Genomic DNA, 23956 nt, shown 5'->3' with positions numbered 1-23956 from the left:
TGGTCTGAAATGTGGCATTGGATATATGAGAAAAAGCCTCAGTCAACAAGAAAAGTGTTAAAATATCTTATATTGTTAATGTACTAGTAAAACAAAATCATTATTAATTATTAATGTTATTTTTAAATAATTTAATTATAGTATAACTTATTTACATATATATTCAAAACCCCATTATTTATACTATTCTTCTGCAGGGGAGATTACAACAGGTGTCTGGGGTATTATTGGTAAACAACTCCTCAGATGATGTCAGAGGCTTAGTGATGAAGAGCTTTATCACGTACGATGTCTCCGTGTTAGTCATTCACTCCATACACCCGTCAATGCTTCAGAGAGCTGTGGACCTCAGAGAAAACCCCTGACCAAGGTAAGGGTTCATACAGTTGCAGTCAGTGTTTGCTTCTGTAACTTAAAACTGAAAAACTGTGATTTTTGTGATGCAGGTTATTTGTTGGTGCATTTTTTGGTGAAAATGAACCCTCTGGAGGATGTACCATTTCAGACCCTACTGGGTCCACTGGAAGAGGAAGTGGAGCTCGTGGCAGCTCCAAACATCGCTGAGCCAGACTGTCGTCAAATACTACGAGACACTGAGGTCACGCATCCATGTGAACATTCACATTTTCTCTAAGTTGAATGTATTTCTGGGATCATTAACCTGTTTACTCAGGGGCTTTTAGACTTCACAGGTTTAGTTGTTAGGAAAAGCAGCACTTTAGGCTCAATTTCATTTAAATATACATCAAAACAACACTCAGCTCAACACAATGACTGTTGGAACTATTATACACAACTACATCAGATTTGTCACAGCTCCAAAAAGATGAAATAATAATTATAGAAATAGATAAATAAATAATAAATATGGCATTGTTAGTGGAATGTAAGAAACTATTTTGGTTCTGCATCTGAACCGGTAGTATGAATCTACGTGTCTCAGTTCTGGTTCTTTTGTGATAAACTCTTGCATATATTGATATAACCCACATAGGTGTTTTTGATATAAGACTTTATGCTGGTGTGTGACTGTATTGTCGTGGCTTATTGGGACACTTTAAGGGAACTATTGTTAATGTTATTAGTAACACTTGTGCTTGTGTTGGTCTGTTGTTGAAAATCTTTCTTGGTGTGTTTTTCCTGCAGTATGGATTTAACCTGGAGAAATGGATTTTATCTCGGCAGCAGCCAGTTCGTCAGGCCCCCTCCTGCCCCCCCTACTGGCTGCTGTTCAGCAGCCCTCAAGAGAGTCGCAGGGCCGGTCGCAGGAACAGCGACCCATGGGCCTCGAGCCCGCGGCCCCGCAGTCACAGCCTGAACTCTGCAGACATTCGCTGCCTGCACCATCGCACTGTCAAGTTCCTCGTATCTGACTCTGAGGATGAAGACGGTTACAATGAGGACAACGAATCCTCTACTGAAGATGCACCTCACCGCACCAAGAGCAGAGAGCGGCCCTGGAGCGCCGCACCCAAAGACCCAGGCCCCAGAGTCAAAGACCCAGGCCCCAGAGTCAAAGACCCAGTCTCCAGAGTCAAAGACCCAGTCTCCAGAGTCAAAGACATGCACCACGGTCCTTCGACTCAGCACTGTAAACCTGACTCACCTCAGAGCCTCAGAGGCCACAGATGGTCCTTATCTTCTCTCCAAGACTGCAGACACCCTCTGCGAGTACTGGAGCAGCACCGGCCCCAGCAGGCCAGCCCCCTCCTCTTGGGGCAGAAGAACGGCAAGAAGAGGCAGCGTACACTGGGCCCCGGGGGAAGAAAGTTCTCCCAGAATACACCACCTGCTGCTCCCTCCCCATGCAGGCTGCAGCAGCAACGACCCTCCTCTGCAGGACCTGTTGTCAAAAACGGCCGACAGAAGGTTTCTTATTTTGTCAAAATGTATTAAACCATTATTTTTTCTTTTTAACTACCCACTCTTTTCATCTGTTTGTTCCTTGTCATCAGGCCCTGAGGACAGGTGGCCCTCGTGGGGTTTTCTTTGATTCAGCAGCAGAGTTGCTGACAGCACTTAGCCAGGAAGAGAGGGAGCTACTTGAAACCATCACAGAGAGGGGATACCCTTTACGCACTGCTATTCTGGCTCTGCAGAAGACAGGCTACCACAGCCCAGAGAAGGTAGGTGCCACTTTGGGTTTAGAAGTTAGTGCATCTTAAGTGGTTTATAAACAGAGATGTAGGAATACTATATTCCATTTCTGTTAAGATCCTGCTAAATGTAACACTCTGGGCCTATAAATATATACTTACGTGATATGAAGGCATTTAACTAGTAATCTAACTCATGTTATTTGTGCTTTAGCAAGACAGCAGATCATTCACAGAATTATTTATCCATCAACAGATCCTCAAATACCTGATGGCCACTGACCGTCTGTGTAAGCTGGGTTATGATGAAGCACAGGTGGAGGAGGCATTGGAGATGTTTCAGAACTGTGAGAGCAAGGTGATTGCTGCTTATCCCAAAAAAATGTTATAAAAGCAACAGCACAGCCATACCTCATCATAATTTAATGTTTCTTATGATTCATTTAAATTCTCTTTCAGGCTGCTGAGTTCCTACGCCTTCTGACTCAGTTTAATGAGATGGGCTTCCAGCAAAGTGCAATCAAAGAAGTTCTGCTTGTCCATGAAAATCACCGTGAGAGGGCTCTTGAAGAACTCATGACACGCATGGCTTAAACAGTTTCCCCCCCATTTCTAGTCTACATGGAGAAATGGTTATGTGAAATGTAATACTTAACAGATACTGCCTTCTGACTCAGTTAACATGCATCCCAACTGTAGGGGCTATAAAGAAAACATACAGGTGGAATTAAATAATAAATAGGTACTCTTAGTTAGGATGAACGTTTTTTTAAAATGTTTATTTACAGGTTGATTTATAAAAAGCAAATGTAGCTGTCATTCCAGCTGGAGACTCTATACCTGCTGCAGTACTAAAACAATGTAGTGCTCTACATGTGTAAATAACATTTCACTTAAAAACAAAAAAACTATAACCCAACAAGAAAAACGTCAAATAAAAAGCCACGACAGCCTTGGTTCAAACATCATTAACTTGCCACAAAATACATACAGCAGAGAAAACTGCTCCAGCAGTAACCCTGAAATGAAGTCTTAGGAAAACAGGATTGTTGGAGAGAGACAGATTAAAATATTTACACTTTTTTAAAAAGAAGTTTAGAATAAAGTTCCCTCTTGTCCACTACGTGAAAACTACACCAAACTACCGCTGAGCTGGAAGACGTCCGGCAACGGAGCAGCTGCTTCGTCTCATCACTGATGACTGACAGTGGAGTTCAGCACTCCTGACTTCACCGTCGATTTAGAAGCCTTTGAGAGGTCTCTCTGTAAAGAAGAGTCAGAATTAACAGTCAGTATCTTTGTTCATATTCAAGGTGTCAATTGATTGAATAATCCAGTCAGTGTGTGTGCATTCACACAGTGTTAGTATGTAACATAGTAGAATAAAATTATATTGTTTATTAAATTTTGGAAAAAAGATTTGTAATGTCTAGATTGTTTACACTGGACTTACAGTGTAAGAGTAAAGTGCTAGAACTTCCTCACTATTTCCTACGGCTCTAATCTAAATAAAAATAATCTGGGATGTGTATTCATTGTGTGTGCGTGCGTATTGTCTACCACTATTTGAATTTGTGATGCAGATTATCAGTTTCTAATTAAAATAATTTTTAATTATCAAAATTAATTCAGTAGTTAATTGGCAGATATATGCATGACTGCTGTTAAATTGCTCGAATTAACACCTAAATTGCCACCGTACAGCCAACCAAAACGTCTCAAAGCTTTTTTTAAAAAAATCAAGCAATCGTTTGTCATTTTACAGACGAGTGATCTTCTGCCTTGTTTCAAAACACTTTCAATTAAATAAACTGCATTAAAAGTACATAATCAGGGAATTTTGTCTGCAAAATACAAAACTATATGGTGTTTGTAGTAAGAAGACATTGTCAAAAGGGATTTAAATAGATTATAATTTAGTGGACTTTTTGTGGTTAGATACTAAACAGATGTAAAACCGCATTTACCGCAAATTCCGAATAGGAGCCAGCCAAAGAGTTAAAGGTGATGGTGTGATCTTGAGTATCCTGAGACCTTAGTGTGCCACTTGGAGTATTTCTATTAAGGTGGGAGATGTTTTCCTTGTTTCGGTCTAGTGCACGGGGAGTCTTTCCATGTCCAACGGTTCGCAGGCCAAGACCCTAAAACAAGACCAACTAGAATTATTTTTTTGGCCTCCTCATTAATTTTACTTAATTTCAGACTACTAAAGAAAGAAAGAAAGAAAGAAAGAAAGAAAGAAAGAAGCCACACATACACGTGAACATTATAATGAAAATAAACTCTATAGCATCATCCATTCTCAGTACACTCCTGTAAAGCTGCCACATCCAAGCATCACAAGAGCAGCTTTTTGTAGACTTCTCCATTGCTTCCTGTCCAGTGTGTAACATTTAGGAGAATCTATAGGTACGTTTTCATTAGTGTACAATTACCAGAATATAGGAATCAATGTTTTTTGTTTACCTGAGAATGAATGTGCCACTAAATCTTGCACACTGGACACAAATCGAAGTTTAAGAGTCAGAAAAAGAGCTAACCAATGTAGCCCTCAATGTCTGACAGGACATAAACAGAATAGTTTGAGTTTTGTCAGTGAGAGGAGTCAGGAGAAGACGGTACCTTGCTGGCAGTCAGTGGTGTTTTCTGGATGGAGGACTGGCACATGGTTCCTCCGAGCCCTGAGCTAAGGAAGCTGGTTGGAGTGGAGAAAGTCGAGGTGCCATTGAGCTAAGTGGACAGATGAAAAAGGATGGGTCAACTTTTGACTCTACTCACTCTCGCAGGTGCAAACAGTGTTACTGCACATACGGTCACATAATGTAATAAAACTGCTGCACCATCTTACCTTTCTGACTTTTCCAGGTGTGGGGGTCCCTGCTATCCGCCTTTTGGATGGTGTTCTCATTGAGGTTCCATATAACATGTCTTCCTGCGTCTGTTTAGTTTTCTTTAGTTGCTATTGCAAACAAAAGAACAATGTAGTCATATTCACAAGACTTGTGTCAGGAAAATCAGAGACTTAGTGTCATCAAATTAATAACATACCCGTTCCAGTTTCTCCTTCTCCTTTTCGGTGTGGTGGTGCGTCCACTGCTGCTGCACGTACTCAAGAAATTTCTGTCCATTGACCAGGAATTCGTGGCCATGCTCCTGCTCCCAAACATCAATTTGGGCCTTCAGAGTCTTTTCCAGCTGGAACAAAAAGGAAACACTAATTTGACCTTGTTGCCATGTCATCAGATTTAGCATTGACAGTTGACTGCCAGTCTACGTTACATAACTGTCCAATCTCTAAAATGCCCTTTGTAAAAATCTGGTGCACCACAATTAATTGCACAAGAACTGCAGACTGAGATAATACTATAATATCCCCATCTGTTGGCCAAAACCGGTAATGCATCAACTACCTCTCAGCTGTCTTCACTCTCCTCACATATGGATCACTAGAGCTCATTTGTTTAATTTCTAATTTAATTTGACACGTTTTTCTCTTGAGTCCCTACCGACAGCTTCGTTTACATGCAGAAAACTGCTTATAAAAAGGTTTAGTGTTTAATGTTTAGGGATCTATTAGGATGATTTAATTACAACATTGGTCTGTTTTCGTGACCTTAGAATGACCCATTTCTATTTACAGAGAGAGCAGCTGCTCTTCCACAAGTCCGCCATGTTTCTACAGTAGCCCAGAACAGACAAAACACTGGCTCTAGATAGGGCATTTCTTGACCACCGTAGTTTCTCCTACATGCTCGGAACGAGAGGGTGTGGCAAGGCTTGCAATCAACAATTACACCACTAGATGCCACTAAATCCTGCACACTGGTCCACACTGTTCTTGTATTTACTGAACAGACAGATCATGTCAATAAACATCACTTTTAAACATCTCCTCACCTTGGGCAAACTTTTCTGCAGGTCAGCTCTTTGCTTCTCTTCTTTCAGAAGGTTCCCACCTCGATTGTTGAACCTTGTGGGGTCATTAGCCTTTTTCTGAGATAGAAGTACATACATCCACACACACGTTACCACACCAAGAAACGTTTGCTTTAAATGCTTCCTTCCTCACTACATTCACGAGGATAGTACTTACGTCAAGCTCCAAGTACAAGGTCCAGTTCTCCTGCCATTTTGTGACTCCCTCAAAGAGTTCTCTGTGGTCCTCGTAATACTTCTTCAGGGTCCTGACCTCAGCCTCGTGCAGGTTTAGAAGCTCTTCGGTGAAATCATCTGTGTTAAGAAGACATGCACTGAGACCCATACTCCCCTTTGTGATGATCAACCGCATATATTCAGTGTAAAGGCTTTGTCATTAAACAACAGATATTCACCATCATGGTACGCAACAAAGGCTAGCTGTTGTTCTTGGCTGTAGAAACATTTCTCCCAGAAAAGGCCAATCTCCGCTCTGATGGCCTCAATGACACTTTTCATACTCTGCATTTTCAGCACCTCTAGACGCTGGACCTCAGTCTGGAGCTGGAAAGAGAGAATTCACATTATTAAAACCTTATGGAAGTGTTAGAGGTGCTTGGTGAAACAACACACTGCTGTACAGCCTGAAGTCACTTAACATTAAAGTAAATGACCACATGAGGTAGCTTTCTTACTGCTTCAATGTTTCTCTTCTTTGACTGGGCCATATGCTCAGAGAGGGCCTCCCGCTCCTCTTGGGGAATCTGAAGTCTTTCCCACAGCTCCTGGATCTTAGTGCGGAAAGCTGAACAACGGAGCTCATTCTCTGCCTTACGGTCTTGTAACTGAAAGGAGGCGTTAAAAATCATACATCAGTTATAATAAGATGAGCCAGGGTCCTATTGATCCCACACTGGGGAAATTTGCTTGTTATTGATATTGTAGACCATTTTATTCATAGCGTCAGATGCAAATATCCCAAATCACCTGACTGAGTAGCAGTTTGAGTGCAGCAATGTTGTCATTTGACAGACAAAATGCCTCCTCATCCTCACACATCACATCCATCTCAAAACTGGTCTCTGGGTGCCGCTCCAGATCCTCCATGCACACGATGATCTCCTTCTTGACACTCACAAATTCATTGTGACGACGCTCCTGAAAAGACAAGACAGGTTACAAATCATAATAAGACAAAGCAAGTAAAAGTAATTAAGAAAAGTAGAAAACCAGTAACACCTTTTCTTTGGTCTGATCATCCAGGTAGGCACGATATGTCTCCAGTTGCGGCAGCGATGGGATGGAGTCCTGGTCGATGCAAAATGGGGTAGTGCACATAATATCACACAGCTCACGGTCTTTGCCAACGAGGCCTTTGAGCTCTTCCATTCTTTTCTTCTTCTGCTCCTTCATTACTTCTAAGCGTGTGCGGCTATTCTTCTCCATCTGCAACATGGTGCAGCCATCCTCCTCCTTCATAGAAACCCAGACAGTTAATCCAAACAATTTTCACAGATAGGTTTAAGAAAACAACCACATATTCATTTAAAAACAGACTGTACCTCAAAGGGGGGCAGCTGAAGTTCACTGCACAAATGATTAAGTTCCTTAAGATGACTTTCTATGTCTCTCAGTAATCTCTTCTTGAGCTCCTCCTCTTCTGCAATCATTAGGTCCAGCAAACCCTGCAGGACAAGGGTGGAAATGTGAGTTTGTTCGCCCTATAAAAAAGGTCAACAACCAAACTCAATCTAAATCTTTGCTGGACTCACTTTAATGTGCTTGTGAACATCATTGGTCCTCTGTAGGCGCTGCTCCTCCGGGATCCCGATTTCTTCCCAAATATCCTGCAACCTGAACAGTGCTCTGTTGAGGTAGGCGACAGACTCTGCTGCGTGGACTTCACTGGAAGAAAAAGCGAGTGGGTCAGTTTATCAGAGTTTAAAGTGACACCTGCTACCAGTCAAACCACTCAAGTGTTAACGTTAGCGCCAGTGGGTGATTAGCAGAGAAGCTACGCCTCAGTCCTTTTATCCACTGAGCAGGCTAACGTTGGCTAGCTCCCTGACGCTGTATTGTAGCATTTAGCTGTAACGTCAACACTAAATACCAGCTCAGGATTACAACCAGTGGCAGTCAAGTTGACAGAAAACATAATTACCGTTCATAATAATTCATTGCAGCATACACTGGCGGCTAGTTACTCCGTCCCCCAACGTGATAACGTACAAACTGTGTGCGTGTGTTCAAATTAAAGCTAGCTTTATGTAAAATCAACAGGAAGTTAAGTTAACTAACTCCATACACTCGTTATCGTAAACAGTTTCAGGCACCAGTAAATAAAAAAAGTTAAGTTACTAACCTCACTCTCATGTTGCCACCGCAGACAGCTAATATGTATGAATAATAATAATGTTCCTTAACGTAAAAGCGATGTTAAACTGACTAACATTGGTGTGGCTGCGGGCCGCCGTCCGTTTGTCGACTCGACGACGTTTGAAATTTGGACCGAAACTACATCTGGGCTCTGATTGGCTGCTGTCCGTGACGTCGGTGGAAGTGGGTGGGACTTCAACGTCTTTTCGCCCGTTGGGAAAATTCCAGTTTGCAAATCTAAAGAAAATAGTAACGTTAATAATATAATTAATATTTTTTATTTATTATATATGTTTTATTTATTTATTATTACTTAATAAAGTCCCTTTCATTTGTGAGGTGATTAAATTGAATTAGTCTAAGTCTAAAATATTAGATTATATATTGTTACACACTGAATTTAGTCATTTGAGAATAAACATCCACTATATTTTTATAATGTGTATTTTATTTTATATGTTTTATTTTAAATGTTTTGTGAAAACATGAATGTAGACTCCTTATATCCACCGCAGACCAACAACAAGATCAACAACCAATGAGAGATGGACAATAACTTGTTAGAGCTATCTATTATCTATTTTTTATTGTCATTTTTTTCTACTTTCTATGATTCTTGACTTATTTATATTATTTTTCCTTCTATATTTTTTATTGTTATACACCATAACAAAGCCATTTTGTGTTGTTTGTGTTTCTCAGTCTACTTTGACCTGAATCTTCATTCTCCTGGAGACTCGCTCTGTAGTCATATCTATTTTTGCATCAAGTGTTATACCTTTATGTATGCTATGGTTTATCTTCTCCCCTCGTGTGAATAGTATATACTTGATTTTTGCCTTTATGTGTATCAGTAGTCCTCTTACGTTGAACACAGCACATTTTGTGGCCAAGGCCCTGCCCAGTTGCAGAGTCACACACACATTTGCTATCTGCTTGCGAGTGCATTTAAAGTTCCTCAGCAAAACATGTATTGCATTTGTGCGTGACTTGCTAGGTTGTTACTAGTTCTGTTATTTTGGTTGTATGTTGAAATCTGTTTATCTGGTACATGCATCTCTGTCTTTCGTTATTCTCTCGTATTAAACCTGTTTAGTGTCTTATCTGTACATGTGACATTATTGCATGTGTCTGTCCTGGAAGAGGGATCCCCAATTTGTTGCTCTTTCTTCAATTTTAACTTAAGGCTTAAAAACAATGAGATAACAATTTATAGCCCTGTTACACTGATGTAGTGAATAAGAAATAGGCTCAACAATGACCAGAAGTACAAAATGTTTTGTTCTAGTTTACAGTGGATTCAGTTCATTTGTGTAATTAAAATAATTATATTTGTTAACACACATTCATGACAAAAAGGTAATGTACATACATCTTTATACATTCTATCCCTTTTTCTTTTTATTACTTTGTGTATTCATTTATATTATATGTATTTATTATTTTTATTTATGAATTTTAATCAGTTTTATTACTTTATCTATTTGTACGTCTGTACAAACATTTGAATGTTTATAATCCTTTAATCTCTGTACACACACACACACACACACACACATACACACACACATACACTCACACACACACACACACACACACACGCACACACACACATACACACACACACACACACACACACATACACTCACACACACACACACACACACACATACACACACACACATACACTCACACACACACACACACACACACACACACACACACACAAACAAACACACAAACTTAATTTGAGTCTGAAATTGAAGCCGTTTATATGGAAGCAAATATAGTAGAAGATGTACATCACAAATAAATAGATAAGAAAACTTGGTAGAAAAAAAAGTGAAATGGCAAACAGGCAAATCTTGACTAGTTTAGTGATTTCAGCGTAATAAAAGACAGCCATTGTTCCCTTTCAGCGAGGATACTGGCGTAAGTAGAGGTTCCTCAGCACTGCCTCACTGAACTGGTAGGTTAGCTTCTTCTTCACCTTTTTAATCTCTCCAGTTTTACCATAGTTCCTCAGAGCCCGAGCCATCTTTTGGTAGGTCATTTTCTTACGGTTTCCTTTCTGAGTACCCCAATGACTGGCCAGAACCTCTTTGTGTTTTGTGGAGAACTGGAAGATGCCCTTGTCCTGGTCCACCCACCAGATACTATCACTCATGTCGCCGTTTCTTAGCAAGTCCAGGAGGAACTGGTACAAGCGGATTTTCTTCTTGTTGTCTGGGTTGGAAAATATGAGACTTGTTCAAGCAAACTTTGTCTGGCAGTTATCAGTCTTTTATAGGCTTTAATATGACTTTCAGTGCATTAGGATTTGACATCAGTAGAACATTTGCATTGTCAATACTCACTAGTGTCTTTCCTGAAGGAGGAGTGGTTGTGGTCTTCAAATTCATCCTCCCCATCTGATACCTCAAGTGGGGGACTCATTCCTCTTTGTTCCTCTTCTGAGTAGTAATGGCCCGGCGAGGCAGGAGGTTGGTACTGGTAGCACAAGGATGAAGTGTAATATGGGATCTTTAAGAGAAATTTAAAGCAAGTCTTAGTTCAGGTTTGCACAAAGGAGCGATAGAGTTGCATGCAGTTTGTTTTGCAACTTTTGCACTGCCTGACATTTTAGTTTAAACGCTGTCATTGTACTAAAAGAGGAAGTAACGCTGCCAAAATAGAATTGAATGCTCAGCAAGACCACGTGGTGCATTTGACATTTCTGTGAAAATACCCCTGACTGTCGACATCATGTGCTTTATCGGTGGAGATTAAATTGCATTTATTTATTTATTTCAGAATTCAAATGATATAAATCCATTATGATTAAGTAATTCCTGAAAATATATTTTGTTGTTATGATCGTGGCAGCAGCAGATTTGGTTCAAAGGACTCTTTTTGTTTGACCTAGTATTGATTCTGAGCACGAACTATATCCACACATTTATGAATATTAACAATAGAGCTGAAATGATTAGTTGATTGACAGAATCGACAATGGTATTAATTGATTCCAGCTCATTAAATGTGAATCATTGCTGACTCTCTTTATCTTATATGATAGTAAACTGAATATTTTTGGGTTTTAGGCAGTTTGAATGCGTCAGCTTGAGATCTGGAAAATTTTTATGAACATTAACAGTTAATCAAGAAAATAAACAACAGATTAATCAGTGGTGAGAAGTGAATAATCATTAGTGGCACCCCTGTTTAACATTATAATTTGCCATCCTTTTCACTTAAAAATGGGGGAAGTAAACACTGAATACCAAACTACCAAAAAATTAGTAGAAAAATAAACAAAACTATAGTTTGTCTGTGTGAGTATCCTGCTTTAGCTTCTGATCTTCACTCAGGGGAAATATAGTGAGTAATATGACTCACATGAATCCCATAATGTAGCTTGTAAATGAGTGTAAATCATTACTGCTGCACACTAATAGTAAGATCACATTTAAAAGTGACCTCACATTAAATCAGGGGAGCAATTTCCTGCTTTAGGATGGTGGTTTTGTTTTTGCTATGTGTGTATCGTACTAAACATATCCTCATCAGTATGCTTGCGTGTCAATATTTCAAACCCTACATGTAGACAGTATGTCTTTTCACACTTTTCGTCAACTGTCACTGATTTCTACTCACTAACTTACTTGTGGTGACACAGAGAGAGGCCCGAGTGGTGGATCCAGGTGAAGGGGCAAAGACTCGCTGCTGTAGCGGTAGGGTTGTATCAGTTGTTGAGGAGACACAGATTGAAGCTCTGTGAGATGATTCACTGGAGAATTTTCAAAGTCCGTCGGCTGGACGCGCTCAGAGTGGAAAACCCATCTATGGTCTGAAAAGGGACAAAAGGTATAAGGCAATAGGCAACCTGTAGTGATTAGTGCTCTTTTCAACTGTTAAATACACACTTCTCACCCTCATAAATCTCCCCCACGTTAGTGAGGTAGGGGTACAGCTCTGCGGGTGGTCGATACTCCCCAGGTTCATTTGGAATGATTTCTTCTGAGGCCTTTTATCACAGAGAAAGCAAAAGTTTGAGTCTCTTTGTTTTTCCAAAATAAAGTCAGATAAGACCATTGAGTTGATTCAATTAACTGCATTTATATTTCTTGGAATGAAACATAAAGACAGGAAAACGAATAGAATAAAGTAACAGACCAGACCAGCTCACACACGTCCTTATAAAACACAAACAAAACTCAGAAAGTATCTGTCTTCCTCTTCTTCTCAGATATACACATTAATCAATAAATCCCACCTTTCTCACTAGAATTACTTTGAGAAACACAGAGACTATACAGTAGCAGTAGCAAACATCCTCTCGGTGTCACAAAGTATAATCAAAGACTATAGATTCCTTATCTGTTCTGAAAAAGGTCAAGGATGATGAGACAATAAAACACTTACAGATGATATGACATATCCGTCCATCATGTAAACAAGGCAGCATGAGAATCTTGGTCCTTGAAGCTTGTGATGAACGTTAACTTTTTCTTGTTGCTTCACAGACAAACACGCAACGTCGCTGAGCTCTGACTTCACCAGATAAATAGGAACTGAAAGTGAGAAATAAGCTGGACCCTATAGAGTCTACGTTCATATCATCCAATTGTCAAATTCAAGTGATCCTCTAGTTCCTGATGGCCGAGTGTGAGAGTATGTACAGCCAATCACATTTAGATAGAATTGCACAGTAAATCATGATTCCTCTTTTTTCTGAGAGTGGGTTATAAGTAATTCAACTTTATCTATAGTTATTCCAAATATGTTTGTTATGGTTCAGAGAAAATCATGCAAAAACATGTATTTTGACTTTTTTTTTTTTTAGAGGACATCTAAATATAGTATATACTGTTAAAATAGGAATTATTTGTTATCACACATATTCAATGCCATGCCTTTGTGTGCTTCAACTTCCCCCCTCGTCAGTTTAAGTGCAGTGATCTTAGAGCCACATTAACTATAATCATGTTTGACATTCTTATTTAATTGTACACTTCATAATTAAGTAGACAAATCAGGCCTCTCTACACTTGCTGTGCAGGGAAGCATACGTGTTTTCTTACTGTCAATCACAACAAAGCCCCAGTGAGATTTAATCATGTAGGAATTTTTTGAAGAGTTACTGAACACAGGAGCCAAAACCAAAAGCGAAGTTTGGAACCGGACTTGTTCCTCTTTTAGTTTGGCATTATGGTTTGAATTGAGGAAGTATTGACCAAGAGAATGAAACCAGTGAAAACATGACAATGTCTCTGAAACTTGTTTGTGTTGTAATATTTTTTCCCCCAAAAAGTATAGAATTAAACCCAGATACACAGAGACACATCTGTCCATCGATCCTGCTTGACAGATAAAAACTATCATCTGAATTATCTTTGATGTTGTTTGTGGCTAAACAACTACCTTTTCACATTTTTAAAAATATAAAACTTTTACACTTTTATGACTTTCTCTCTAAAAAGTACAAAAAACTCACAAGCTTTATCCCACTATATGTTTTGATTTGTTTGGACAGTTACCAGAGGCACCATGTTGGGTGTGATGAAAGAGTGCTTCCTGTACACCAGACACACAAAATGAGGTCCTCTATCCACAACTGAACACTTTTAGACAACAGCAGCCGAGGTGAGACAGGAGACTGTATGAAAACGTGAGGCACTTCCTCTACGCATCAAACTTTGGCCATCTTTTTCTATCACTTCTGCCCATGATCAGCAAGTGCAGGCCTGAGGGCTCGTTGTGCTTTCAAATATTTGCTCTGTCTCCATCTGCTGGAAAGAAACGTGGGACTGACCAGTATCTAGGCTAGACTGAGTTCAGAGGCATAGAGGAGACAACCAAAATAGCTCATCGAGGCCCAAATTTATTTATCCTCCGCTTCGAAATTTGGCTCCTTTTCGGCAGTGGTTGAGAAATCTAAAGAAAATGAGGGCTTTGGGGATTTATCTGCGTTTCAGATTTCCACGTATTGCTGTATTTTCTCTCCACCTCCAGTACTGACAGCAGCAGCAGCAGCAGCATCAGCATCAGCAGCAGCCAGGAGCGGAGTCCTGCTGTCCCGTGGATCCATCACTGCACCGAGGAGAGATACGCATGGAACATGGCTGCTATGAGGACTTTAACCGTGGCGGGTCTCTTTTTGGCATTTTGCGCGTTGGGACTGATAGCGGTGGCCATCAGCACTGACAACTGGTACGAGACGGACGCGAGGAGGCACCGGGAACGCTGCAAGAATTATTCAAACAAAAGAAACGACCCTGGTTATATCTACATCTCCAACAACAACCTTCCACTTCGCATGTTGCCAAAGGAGAAAAATGTGGAGAGGAGGGGCTCCAGTGTCAGCGGCGAAATGCTGCTGCGGGCTAAGCGGCACTTCTTGCCTCCTGCCCCGGCCATGGAGTCCCTCTGCAGTCGGCAGTACAACTCCACCATCACCGGACTGTGGAGAAAGTGCCACCGGGAGGGATTTGACTTGGAGACGGAGGATTTGATCTTTAAAGGTTTGGGTTTTTTTTAGGGCTCATATTGTGTCCTATATAGCCTAATGTGTTTGTTTTGGACATTTGTGTGTGTGTGTGTGTGTGTGTGTGTGTGTGTGTGTGTGTGTGTGTGGAAGAATACTTTGTGCGCGGATACGCTATCCAAGGTGCTGATGCTGCGCAGAGACCCTCAAGGCCTACGCAGTATAACGCAGAGTACAGTTACAATGCAATCGACGTGCTGTGTTATTCTCCAGCACAAAGGGGCAAGCTGTAGTAACAGAAGCCTCGGGATGCGTACAATAAGCTACTCCACAATGGTGTGGGTGGATGGGTGGGTGGTGGGCGGAAGGGGGTTGGATGCTTCTTTCTTTGGGGGGGGTGTTGGTGGGTGGCAGCAGAGAGCCTTGTGATATCCTCTTCATCTGATCTCAGTGCTTATGTGACATCCTCTTTGCGTTGTTTACATCCACAGGATTGGTTCCGCGCTGCACTCCAATAAAATACTACTACTCATCATCAGTGCTGCCCAGAAACCTGCCAATCAATCTGACGAAGACAATAAGGCAGGATGAGTGGCACGCGCTCCGTGAGTTTTAATTTAATTAAATTTATTTTTTGTCATAATCTGATGAATTAATGTGGAGAAACTTGGCAGACAAACACTGTCACTTCTCTCTGGTGCTGCTCAGACCTCCAGCGGATGACTGCCAGTTTCATTGGCATGGCCATATCCATCATCCTGTTCGGCTGGACCATAGGCGTGCTAGGCTGCTGTAAGGAGCATGATCTGATGCAGTATGTCGCTGGACTTCTTTTCCTCATGGGAGGTAAGATGTACTTTACATAAAGAGCACTACCCTGCATCACCACAGAGGGGCAGTGGGGTCTTTGTCAATGAGAGGGTGGTGAAATGATGCATCAGAGGAGATGGAAATGGCTTTCTGACTATTTTTTTTTTCTTCCTCTCTGGCAGGGACATGCTGCATAATCTCCCTTTGCACATGCGTGGCTGGGATCAACTTTGAACTGTCCCGCTACCCTCGATACATGTTTGGGATACCAGAGGACATCAGTCACGGTTATGGCTGGTCCATGTTTTGTGCGTGGGGTGGACTGGGCCTCACATTGCTGGCTGGTTTCCTGTGTACACTCGCTCCTTCCCTCTACCCTCCACACACCCCTGTGGTGCACAAGCCCAGGCAGGAGAACGGCTGCGTGTGACAGGCCGCCGCACATCTAAAAGACACCTGTCTCATCCTGAAACAGTGACGAGCCCTGTTCCAGAGACAGTTTCACCCAGGGACTCAGAGCAGAGAGAGAGAGCCTTCACACAGCTTGGCACAGAGAAAGCACACCGGCTCTCTAGCTCACATGAAAATGAAAGAGGTTGACATTTGACTGAAGACGATTTCAGTTCCTCTGGTGCTTTTTTCTGTCCCTCTTTATGAACGAACTGTTCAGTGTTATTGCTTGCTCTTCGGGAGGAGAATAATTATACAAATTTTCTTCATGTAAAATCTGCTAGTTTGAGAAGAAAAAAAAAAAAAGACACACTGGCAGAAGATCAATAGCACAACTTTGAAATCTGTATTGAAGAACAAACTATGGATGTGTACTGTCACATTTCAAAGGGCAACTGTGTATCATTATGTACTCATTCAAAAACAAGATATGTACATGTACTTTTTGAATTGTATGTATGCAGATGCATTTGTGTTTGTTCAAGGAAAAATATGAGCATTAAGGCCAAACTGTGTTTGAGGGAAATGTTTTGTTGTTCTTGAGGTCTTACACCCATCAAAATATTTTTGAAAAATAAAACAGCCATGCAAAACTTTATTATTTTTATTTATTTTTGCCTGTGTAACACACTGAGTCAGCATCATATAAACGTTTGTGGTCATTTTCCCCCTTTGCATTATGACAAGAGTTCACTGCTGTGTCAGCAGGCCTGCTAATGGAGTCAAAACTTTTACAGCATTAATTATAAAACAGCAGCTGTTTATAGTTCTGCTACAAGGAGTCTGTTTTATTCAACCACTTACGAACTCTTAAATGTGAAAATGTCGACGACCAAAGCCGACATCAGTGACCAAGACTGACACAAATAAAACCAGAAATCCAAATAACAGAAAAAGTGAAGTAACTGTCTGGTGTGCTTTACAGTAAAAATTAAAACTAAACCTGATAAACATAAATGATCCATAAAGAACACAAAACTCTTCACTCACATACTTTATTCTGACAGCAGCACAAATCTACACTTTATGATTGATGACTGTTAAAAGGTTTGTCTCCATTGACAACATGCATACCAGACACTGTGAGCTGTAATTACTTTCCCACAACTTTTATGAGAAATTAAATCTCTCTGACATCCGATTGAATTGATGGCTTCACTCACTTCCTGAGGTTTCTCTGCTCCTCAGCATCTCATCTTTAGTACTGTGTTGCTCAAGTTAGTTATTATCTTCACAGAGTTATTATGTTCAGCCACAGCCTTGAAAGAAATCCCTGTTGTTGGGTTAAACCTTATCGGCCACTGGAGACGGTGTTTTCACAAGTAATTATAAAGTCGTGATATATAAAACATTATAGGCTGTATATTGTAAACGCTGAAAGAAAACCTTACCGTAAAATGATCTGAACAGTTTATTCTTGTTATAGTGCAGCAATAATCCACTCTGGTTTACGGCTCATGACTTGTATAAACTACAGAGGGGGAGGAAGTAAATTATGAATACCACCCTGGAATAATCCATTACATATAAACAAAAGTAAGCATGTGCAGTAAAATTTATTTACAGTGCTTACAAAAGCTCATTAAATAGTTACTGTTGCAGTGTTACATTGTTGTTGTATTGAACTCTCAACACAAATCATCTGCAATGTGTGTTTAATGAGGAGCAAATCCTACGTGTCCTGTATGTGCCCACAGCATTAAAAAGGAATTTAATATTGTACACTAGGTGGTCAAATTACTCCAGGTTCCCCTGGCTAATTTAAAGCCTAATAGTCAACAGTGAGCTCGGTCAGTGTTTGGCATGGAAATCCTCACTATGCAAAGTGACGTCTTACTACAGCTGTCAGATAAATGTAGTGGACTAAAAAGTACATATTTACAACTGAAATGTAGATGAGTAAAAATGTTCAGAGCTTCAAAAACCAACGTGAGTGCAGTGTTTATACATGTAGGGTGTCTGAGCAGTGGTGGAAAGTGACTACAGTAAAACATGAGACTTTACATGAGTAAGTAAAATATTTGCTATTTTATTCTTCTACACAACTAACTTAAGTTATTAGTTTTATGATTCAAATTATTAATGCAAAATATAATCAACTAATCAATTATGATGTATTATTATAGATACATATATTATATACAAAATGGTGAAATAATGATATGAAATTAGCTTCACCTTTGCAGCAGCAACATTAGAGTGATGTTTGTACATTAATTAAATTAAATTAAATTAAATTCAATTCAATTCAATTCAATTCAATTCAATTTTATTTGTATAGCGCCAATTCATAACAGAAGTTATCTCAGGACACTTTTCAAATAGAGCAGGTCTAGACCGTACTCCTTATAACATTTACAGAGACCCAACAGTACCACCATTATTTCCCAGTTATATTAAAGGTCCACTGTGTAACATTTAGGAGGATCTATTGGCAGAAACTGAATATATATATATATATATATATATATATATATAAATATATTTTATTAGTGTATGATCACCTGAATATAGGAATCAATGTGTTTTTGTTTACTTAGAATGAGCCATTTCTATCGACAGATGCAGCGGGTCGCCTTCCACTGAGTCCGCCATGTTCAACCGCAATGTTTCTACAGTAGCCCAGAATGGACAAACCAAACACTGGCTGTAGATAGGACCTTTCACGTTTTTTGCGGCCACTGTAGTTTCTCTTACACACTTCACAGCCTGTTCTCAGTCCAGTGCCGTTCAGTTAGTTGCAACCTGCAACCTTTAAGTAAAATGTTGAATGCAGAGCTTTCACTTTGTTATTCCTACTTTTACTTCAGTAAAATATGTACAGTACAGTATGTTTCCGCCACTGTGTAACTATTAGACTGGAGCTAGTATGCTGAAATATTTGTATAAGGATCTAAATTAATTCTTGAGTGAAAATGTTCGTTCATGGCCTTTGAAAGAGCAGCTTGGCAAAATAATCTTAACTCAAGGTTAGATTTTTTCAAGAGCTTTCAATCACATGTCATAAAGGACTTTCTGTGGGAGTTTTCTCAGTTGTCATGGAGTCGGTCCACCAAGATGCATTTGATAAAAAGCTCAGTTGCCATGTGTTGCCCTGCTGATGAGGACCATGAGAGGCAGCACTATTCTGAATGACCAGCTTTTGTCTTAAACAAGCACGACAGAAAAACATTTAGTGGCAGATGTCGCTTGAAGGATGGTAAACTAGTAGCAGTAGTTGTAAAATACAGTTTTAATACAGTGAGTATTCATTGCAGTGATGATAGTAACGGTAGGAGCAGTTGTAGTATTCAAATAGCTCTCATCTTTCTAATAATAACACTACAGAGGCCTGTGGTTTTGGGGCTTTGTGCTCTGCACAGAGAGGGATCAGTGTGCTCTGAGGTCAACTCTGCTCTGCATTCCTGACCTTTCTTTGTATGTCCTTACAATATGTCAGTGAGGGGAAAACATTCTTCTAACACCCTCCAAACGTCAGGGACCAGAAACCAGTCTACAAAAAAATATATTTTCCATAGGTGGAATTAATGATTTGAGCCAAAAAAGACAAATTAAGTCGGACGGCTGTGTTGCTTATGAGAGGTTTTCGTGACCTGCTCTACCTTCACTTACACAGCGGAAATTTTAACCAAATCTTTTAATCAAATCCTGTGAGCCCTGTGCAGTGCCCCTGAAAATTAAGAGCCATACAGACATATAGGGTTTCTCGCCACATGGAGCTCCTGCTGTCTGGGTTTTTTGACGGGGTTGGCCCGCTCTGAGCTGAGCTACAGAGAGCTGTTTTTAAAAAGGGGTCCCTCAGGGGAAGCCGGACTATGAGGAAAACCAGACAGAGGAAATCACACCCAGTTGCGCCCATGGCAGCCCATCTGGCTCCCTCACATCTGCAAAGACATTATCTCTGGAAAAAAACAAAAGGGGGGGGCACGCTTATGGCAGTTATTTTGTGGTTGTTGCAGACGTTGGCTGGAACAAGAACATTTTAAATGGTAGTTAAAGATAGAAAATGCAGGTTGCTACCAAGCATTCAAAATATTAAATTCAAGGCACGGCAAATTAAAACAGCCTGACAGTAGATTAGTTTGTAGAGTTAATGTCTGTCAGGAATTTAAAAAAATCTTCCTCCCATAAACAGTGTCTCTGAAATGAAATGTTGTATGTCGACACTGCAGTGCAAAAGTGCAAATAAGTGTTTAGAGATTTAAACAAGTTAAGTGTATAAGTGTATTTTAGTGAAATGACATCGTCTGGAATGACTCAGAATTTCAACACAAAAACATTTTATATCAACCACAAATTTTATAGATCGTGACAAACAAAATAGTAGATAATGTCGACAGTCGCTGCCTTCGGACAAACATATTTCATACTTGAGTAGATAGCTTCCAGATGCAAGTGGGAGGCAGTGACAGACTTCAGACGCCAATTAACCACGGCCACTTGACGGGACAGTCAAGTCTGCCACTTGTAGTGCCAACAACAAACATGGTGACGTAAAGACATGACAGAGGAGGAAAATCAAACGTTCAGATTTCAAAGGTCTTTCTCTGTTTATGGAAACCTCAAGCTTCAAAGGATGGAGATGGCTTTTTACACCACTGTACTGTACGTCTCAGGACTAATGCGTAAAGTATGCAGCAGAAAACTTTTGTTGAAACAATCGTTATCTTACTAAAAAATAAAAGGGAAAATTAAGATATGTGATGAATATTAAGCATTTATTTGCTCAGTAATAACCTACAACTGTATAAACAACATAATTTAAACCATACAGACAAAAATGCTGATATTTTATGGATTAAAAGGCCGATAAATCCACTTGGAGGGCTTTTATTTTCATACTCTCCTCAGAGGTGGCACAGAGGGCTCCATGCAGGCATATTTTCTGTCCACATTTCCTTTTTCCCTCCTGACTCAGAGGAATGTGTGGATGTTTTTGTTAGAGCTCCCTTTAATGACACATGTCCAAGGAATGGGGGATAACCAAAGGTCAGAGATATTCACTTAGGAAGTAGCTATATCCATAAGCCACAATGAACTTTCCAGTTGTTTATGAACTGGAGGGTCCCCACTCTCTCTCTCTCTCTCTCTCTCTCTCTCTCTCTCTCTCTCTCCACACACACACACACACACACACACACACACACTCACACACAACCCCACTATGAGCCAACATTAAGATACTCTGTCTTCAGGCGGCTCAGTCTGGTGCCATGACTGCGGATGATGAGAGACAGCAGCTCCTGTTTATCTTTAAGTCCCACAGAGATGTCCGTGGTCCCCCTCATTGCGTCCCTGATGTCACTCACTTGCTTCATCACGTAGCCGTTCAGCTGCTGCTCCTCTCTCAGCTCCGTCTCTTGACTTTGTTTAAACTTCACCTCCAGCTCCAGAAGAGACTTGTCCACGTTTGAGAAAGCCTCGGCGATCTGGGAGAGCTCCCGCTGGAGGAACTTGCCGTAGCTGTCCTCTCCGTCCAGGTCGTGCGCCACAGTCCGGCCGATGCCCTCCAGCAGCCGCGCCGCGTCCTCCGCCTGCAGCTTGGTGATGATGAAGTCGTCCCGCACCACCGAGTCCCTCTCTTCAGAGGCCCCACATGGATACACATCCGAGAATTTAAACAGCATCTGGCACTCCTCCGGGTCCTCAGTCTCATCGTAATCCCCGTCCGGGACAAAGAAGTGGTGGAAGGTGCCATTGGAGATCTCCGGTTGGAGCGGCCCGGTGTAGACCGCCGGGCACAGTGGCAAAGATGCGGCTATGATGAGCAGCAGTGGGACGGGATCCATCATGCACCTCCTCTCTTTCTCCTTGGCGAGCAGCATCTGCACTGGGAGCCGGATCCAGCGCACAGTTTTCACCCCGGCTCATGTTACACAGTCCCCCGTCACCTAAAAGGCACAGCCTGCCTGTGTGAGTCAGGAGGGCCCCTGGTGGCCCCTGGTGGCCCCTGGTTACTCAAACCACACAGTCACGGGGCAGATTTACAGCAAAAGTTAAACGAATCATTATAACTAAGCTGTTACACTGTCGTCCTTTTTAAAACACCTATCAGTCACTGATATAAAGTTTGTGTTCATATAATCTGGAGCTCAACTGGTATTTTTTCTTCTGTAAACCAGAAATCTCGTTTAAAGTCTCTTTAAAAGTTCAACCATCAGTCACTATACACAGATTTAAATCTTATACACTACAGCCAGGGCTTATCTTCACAAATAAATTGAAACTCATGATGCCCTTATTCCAAGATCATCAAATACTGACATGGAGTTTGAACATCTGTGGGTTGTTTTTTTTTTTTAAGTTATATAATGTTTTTGTACATAACATTTCTTTCATTCGGTTATTCGGTTCTTCTATTGTTTATTGGACCCGTGATTAAATATTCAAGGCCTGCTTGAATACAATCAAAGTTTGAAGAACACTGCCATCAAAATAAACTACAATGCCAAATGGATATTTTCAAAAGAAAAATAAATCAGTTATTTTGTTGTGGTAAGCCCGACTCCACAGATCCACAGAGAACCAGCTAATACCAGTATAATACAAAACTTATCTACTTGGAGAAACAAATCTCACAAATACATTCTTATACTTCAATAATAAAGAAATGGGTATTAAGGATCCTGTCCTGGAAATCCTTTCTGGAAATATTGAGTCAAACAATGTCAAGAGACGTGTCAGTTTTATCATTTTAGCTATTTAGCATCTACACACAGAAAAAAACAAAAAACAACAACCCAACAACCCCAAAATAAATAACTTCTTCTATGTTCAGCCAAATACCTTCTCTGCCAGATTTAGTGTCTAGATTTAATTTGAGTCTGTTTAGGTAGAAATAGCTTTCAATAAAAATAAAAAGTAAAAGCCTGAAGACAGCAGGTAATTGTTAGAGAAGCAAAACTCTTGAACAAATGGCACTAAAATCTTCCCTGATGCAGGCAACCTAGTGGAAAGGGCTTAAAAATGTCAAAATGCTGAAAATCGCCTTCAAAAAGTCAAACAAAAAAGAAGACAGCAAAGAAATCTCAGTAGGGTCTAAGGACCAGAGTTTCTAGCTGACAGTATCTGCTAAAGTGAGGTCAACACTAAGTTGAGGAAGGATCTTAATGCTCCTGCAGTTCCCCACCTCTCTTATGCCCTAAAGCAGTGGTTCCCAACCTTGGGGTCAGGACCCCCACTAGGGGTCGCCAAAACTTTGTGGGGGCTTGCAAGGCCTTCTTGACTTAAAGGCGTGTAGGAAATCTTAAAAACAAAGACAGTTGGTCTATATCTCTGCATTTGGTTCACTTCTGTGAAGAAAAGTAAATGTAAAGTAAATTGCAAGAAAACTTTGAATTAGTCAAAAATAGAAACCTATTAAGTCTGTATGATTGTTAAACAAGTTTAAAAAATACATTATACATAAAACATAAATTCCCTAAGCAGAAAATAATCTGCTCAAAATTAATCCAAATCTCACTTTTTACACAAACTTCTTGCAGTTACTGAGTTCACTATTTGGGTTCATTGTACAGTTTTTAATATAAAATATAATAATATAAATATCTATATAACAAGACACTCAGTGAGGGGTCATCATTTACTCATTTAAATGATAGAAAAGGGGTTCCTTAAGGAAAAAGGTTGGGAACCACTGCCCCTAAAGAATGGGCGTTGTCACACTAACCCCCCAATCAACTCAGATGACCTTTGACATTCAGCTAAGATTTAACTGGAAAAAATAACTGAATTTTAGTTATTAACAAATACAAAAAAACGTGAGCACATACTGTTGTTTCTTTGTCAAACATGGGGAATAGGAGGAATCATTTCTAACAATAAATTTAATGAATTTCAACAG

The 23956-nt window shown here is 40.4% G+C and overlaps 5 protein-coding genes across 8 annotated transcripts; 2 read left to right on the top strand and 3 right to left on the bottom strand.

Annotated features, from left to right (window-relative positions):
- The first annotated feature begins 91 nt into the window (after nt 1-91).
- Nucleotides 92-3627, top strand: LOC127352388 (ubiquitin-associated protein 1-like). 2 transcript variants are annotated; one of them, XM_051380722.1, is made up of 6 exons: nt 92-370; nt 447-611; nt 1147-1869; nt 1956-2126; nt 2353-2454; nt 2556-3627. In XM_051380722.1, exons 2-6 carry the CDS (start codon nt 492-494, stop codon nt 2688-2690), a joined length of 1251 nt encoding a protein of 416 aa, XP_051236682.1. In that variant the 5' UTR covers nt 92-370; nt 447-491; the 3' UTR covers nt 2691-3627. The 2 variants fall into 2 exon arrangements, with proteins under 2 accessions (XP_051236682.1, XP_051236681.1); XM_051380721.1 differs by having other exon boundaries at nt 94-370; nt 447-598.
- On the bottom strand, nt 2849-9951 carry LOC127352377 (protein regulator of cytokinesis 1). 2 transcript variants are annotated; one of them, XM_051380702.1, is made up of 14 exons: nt 8374-9951; nt 7784-7916; nt 7574-7696; nt 7251-7484; nt 6999-7169; nt 6707-6856; nt 6428-6575; nt 6190-6326; nt 5994-6089; nt 5145-5291; nt 4945-5055; nt 4719-4826; nt 4064-4237; nt 2849-3359 (listed from the first exon to the last, which is right to left on the bottom strand). In XM_051380702.1, exons 1-14 carry the CDS (start codon nt 8382-8384, stop codon nt 3288-3290), a joined length of 1815 nt encoding a protein of 604 aa, XP_051236662.1. In that variant the 5' UTR covers nt 8385-9951; the 3' UTR covers nt 2849-3287. The 2 variants fall into 2 exon arrangements, with proteins under 2 accessions (XP_051236662.1, XP_051236660.1); XM_051380700.1 differs by lacking the exon at nt 8374-9951 and adding an exon at nt 8173-8339.
- Nucleotides 9952-10134: 183 nt separating this feature from the next.
- Nucleotides 10135-13005, bottom strand: spi1a (Spi-1 proto-oncogene a). Of its 2 annotated transcripts, none has more exons than XM_051380730.1 (5): nt 12792-13005; nt 12300-12393; nt 12032-12216; nt 10745-10877; nt 10135-10613 (listed from the first exon to the last, which is right to left on the bottom strand). In XM_051380730.1, exons 1-5 carry the CDS (start codon nt 12816-12818, stop codon nt 10303-10305), a joined length of 750 nt encoding a protein of 249 aa, XP_051236690.1. In that variant the 5' UTR covers nt 12819-13005; the 3' UTR covers nt 10135-10302. The 2 variants fall into 2 exon arrangements, with proteins under 2 accessions (XP_051236690.1, XP_051236689.1); XM_051380729.1 differs by having other exon boundaries at nt 10745-10910; nt 12792-13001.
- A 1048-nt stretch (nt 13006-14053) lies between these two features.
- On the top strand, nt 14054-16711 carry tmem276a (transmembrane protein 276a). Its single transcript, XM_051380728.1, has 4 exons — nt 14054-14890; nt 15345-15458; nt 15562-15699; nt 15846-16711. The coding sequence occupies exons 1-4, from the start codon at nt 14488-14490 to the stop codon at nt 16091-16093; spliced, it is 903 nt and encodes a 300-aa protein (XP_051236688.1). The 5' UTR covers nt 14054-14487; the 3' UTR covers nt 16094-16711.
- Nucleotides 16712-20392: 3681 nt separating this feature from the next.
- On the bottom strand, nt 20393-22042 carry fibina (fin bud initiation factor a). Its single transcript, XM_051380732.1, has one exon. The coding sequence runs from the start codon at nt 21936-21938 to the stop codon at nt 21276-21278; it is 663 nt and encodes a 220-aa protein (XP_051236692.1). The 5' UTR covers nt 21939-22042; the 3' UTR covers nt 20393-21275.
- Nucleotides 22043-23956: the final 1914 nt, after the last annotated feature.

This window comes from Dicentrarchus labrax, unplaced genomic scaffold, assembly GCF_905237075.1.
Source record: "Dicentrarchus labrax unplaced genomic scaffold, dlabrax2021, whole genome shotgun sequence".
NCBI classification, from domain to species: domain Eukaryota; kingdom Metazoa; phylum Chordata; class Actinopteri; family Moronidae; genus Dicentrarchus; species Dicentrarchus labrax.
This window is presented reverse-complemented; position numbering and strand designations above follow the sequence as displayed.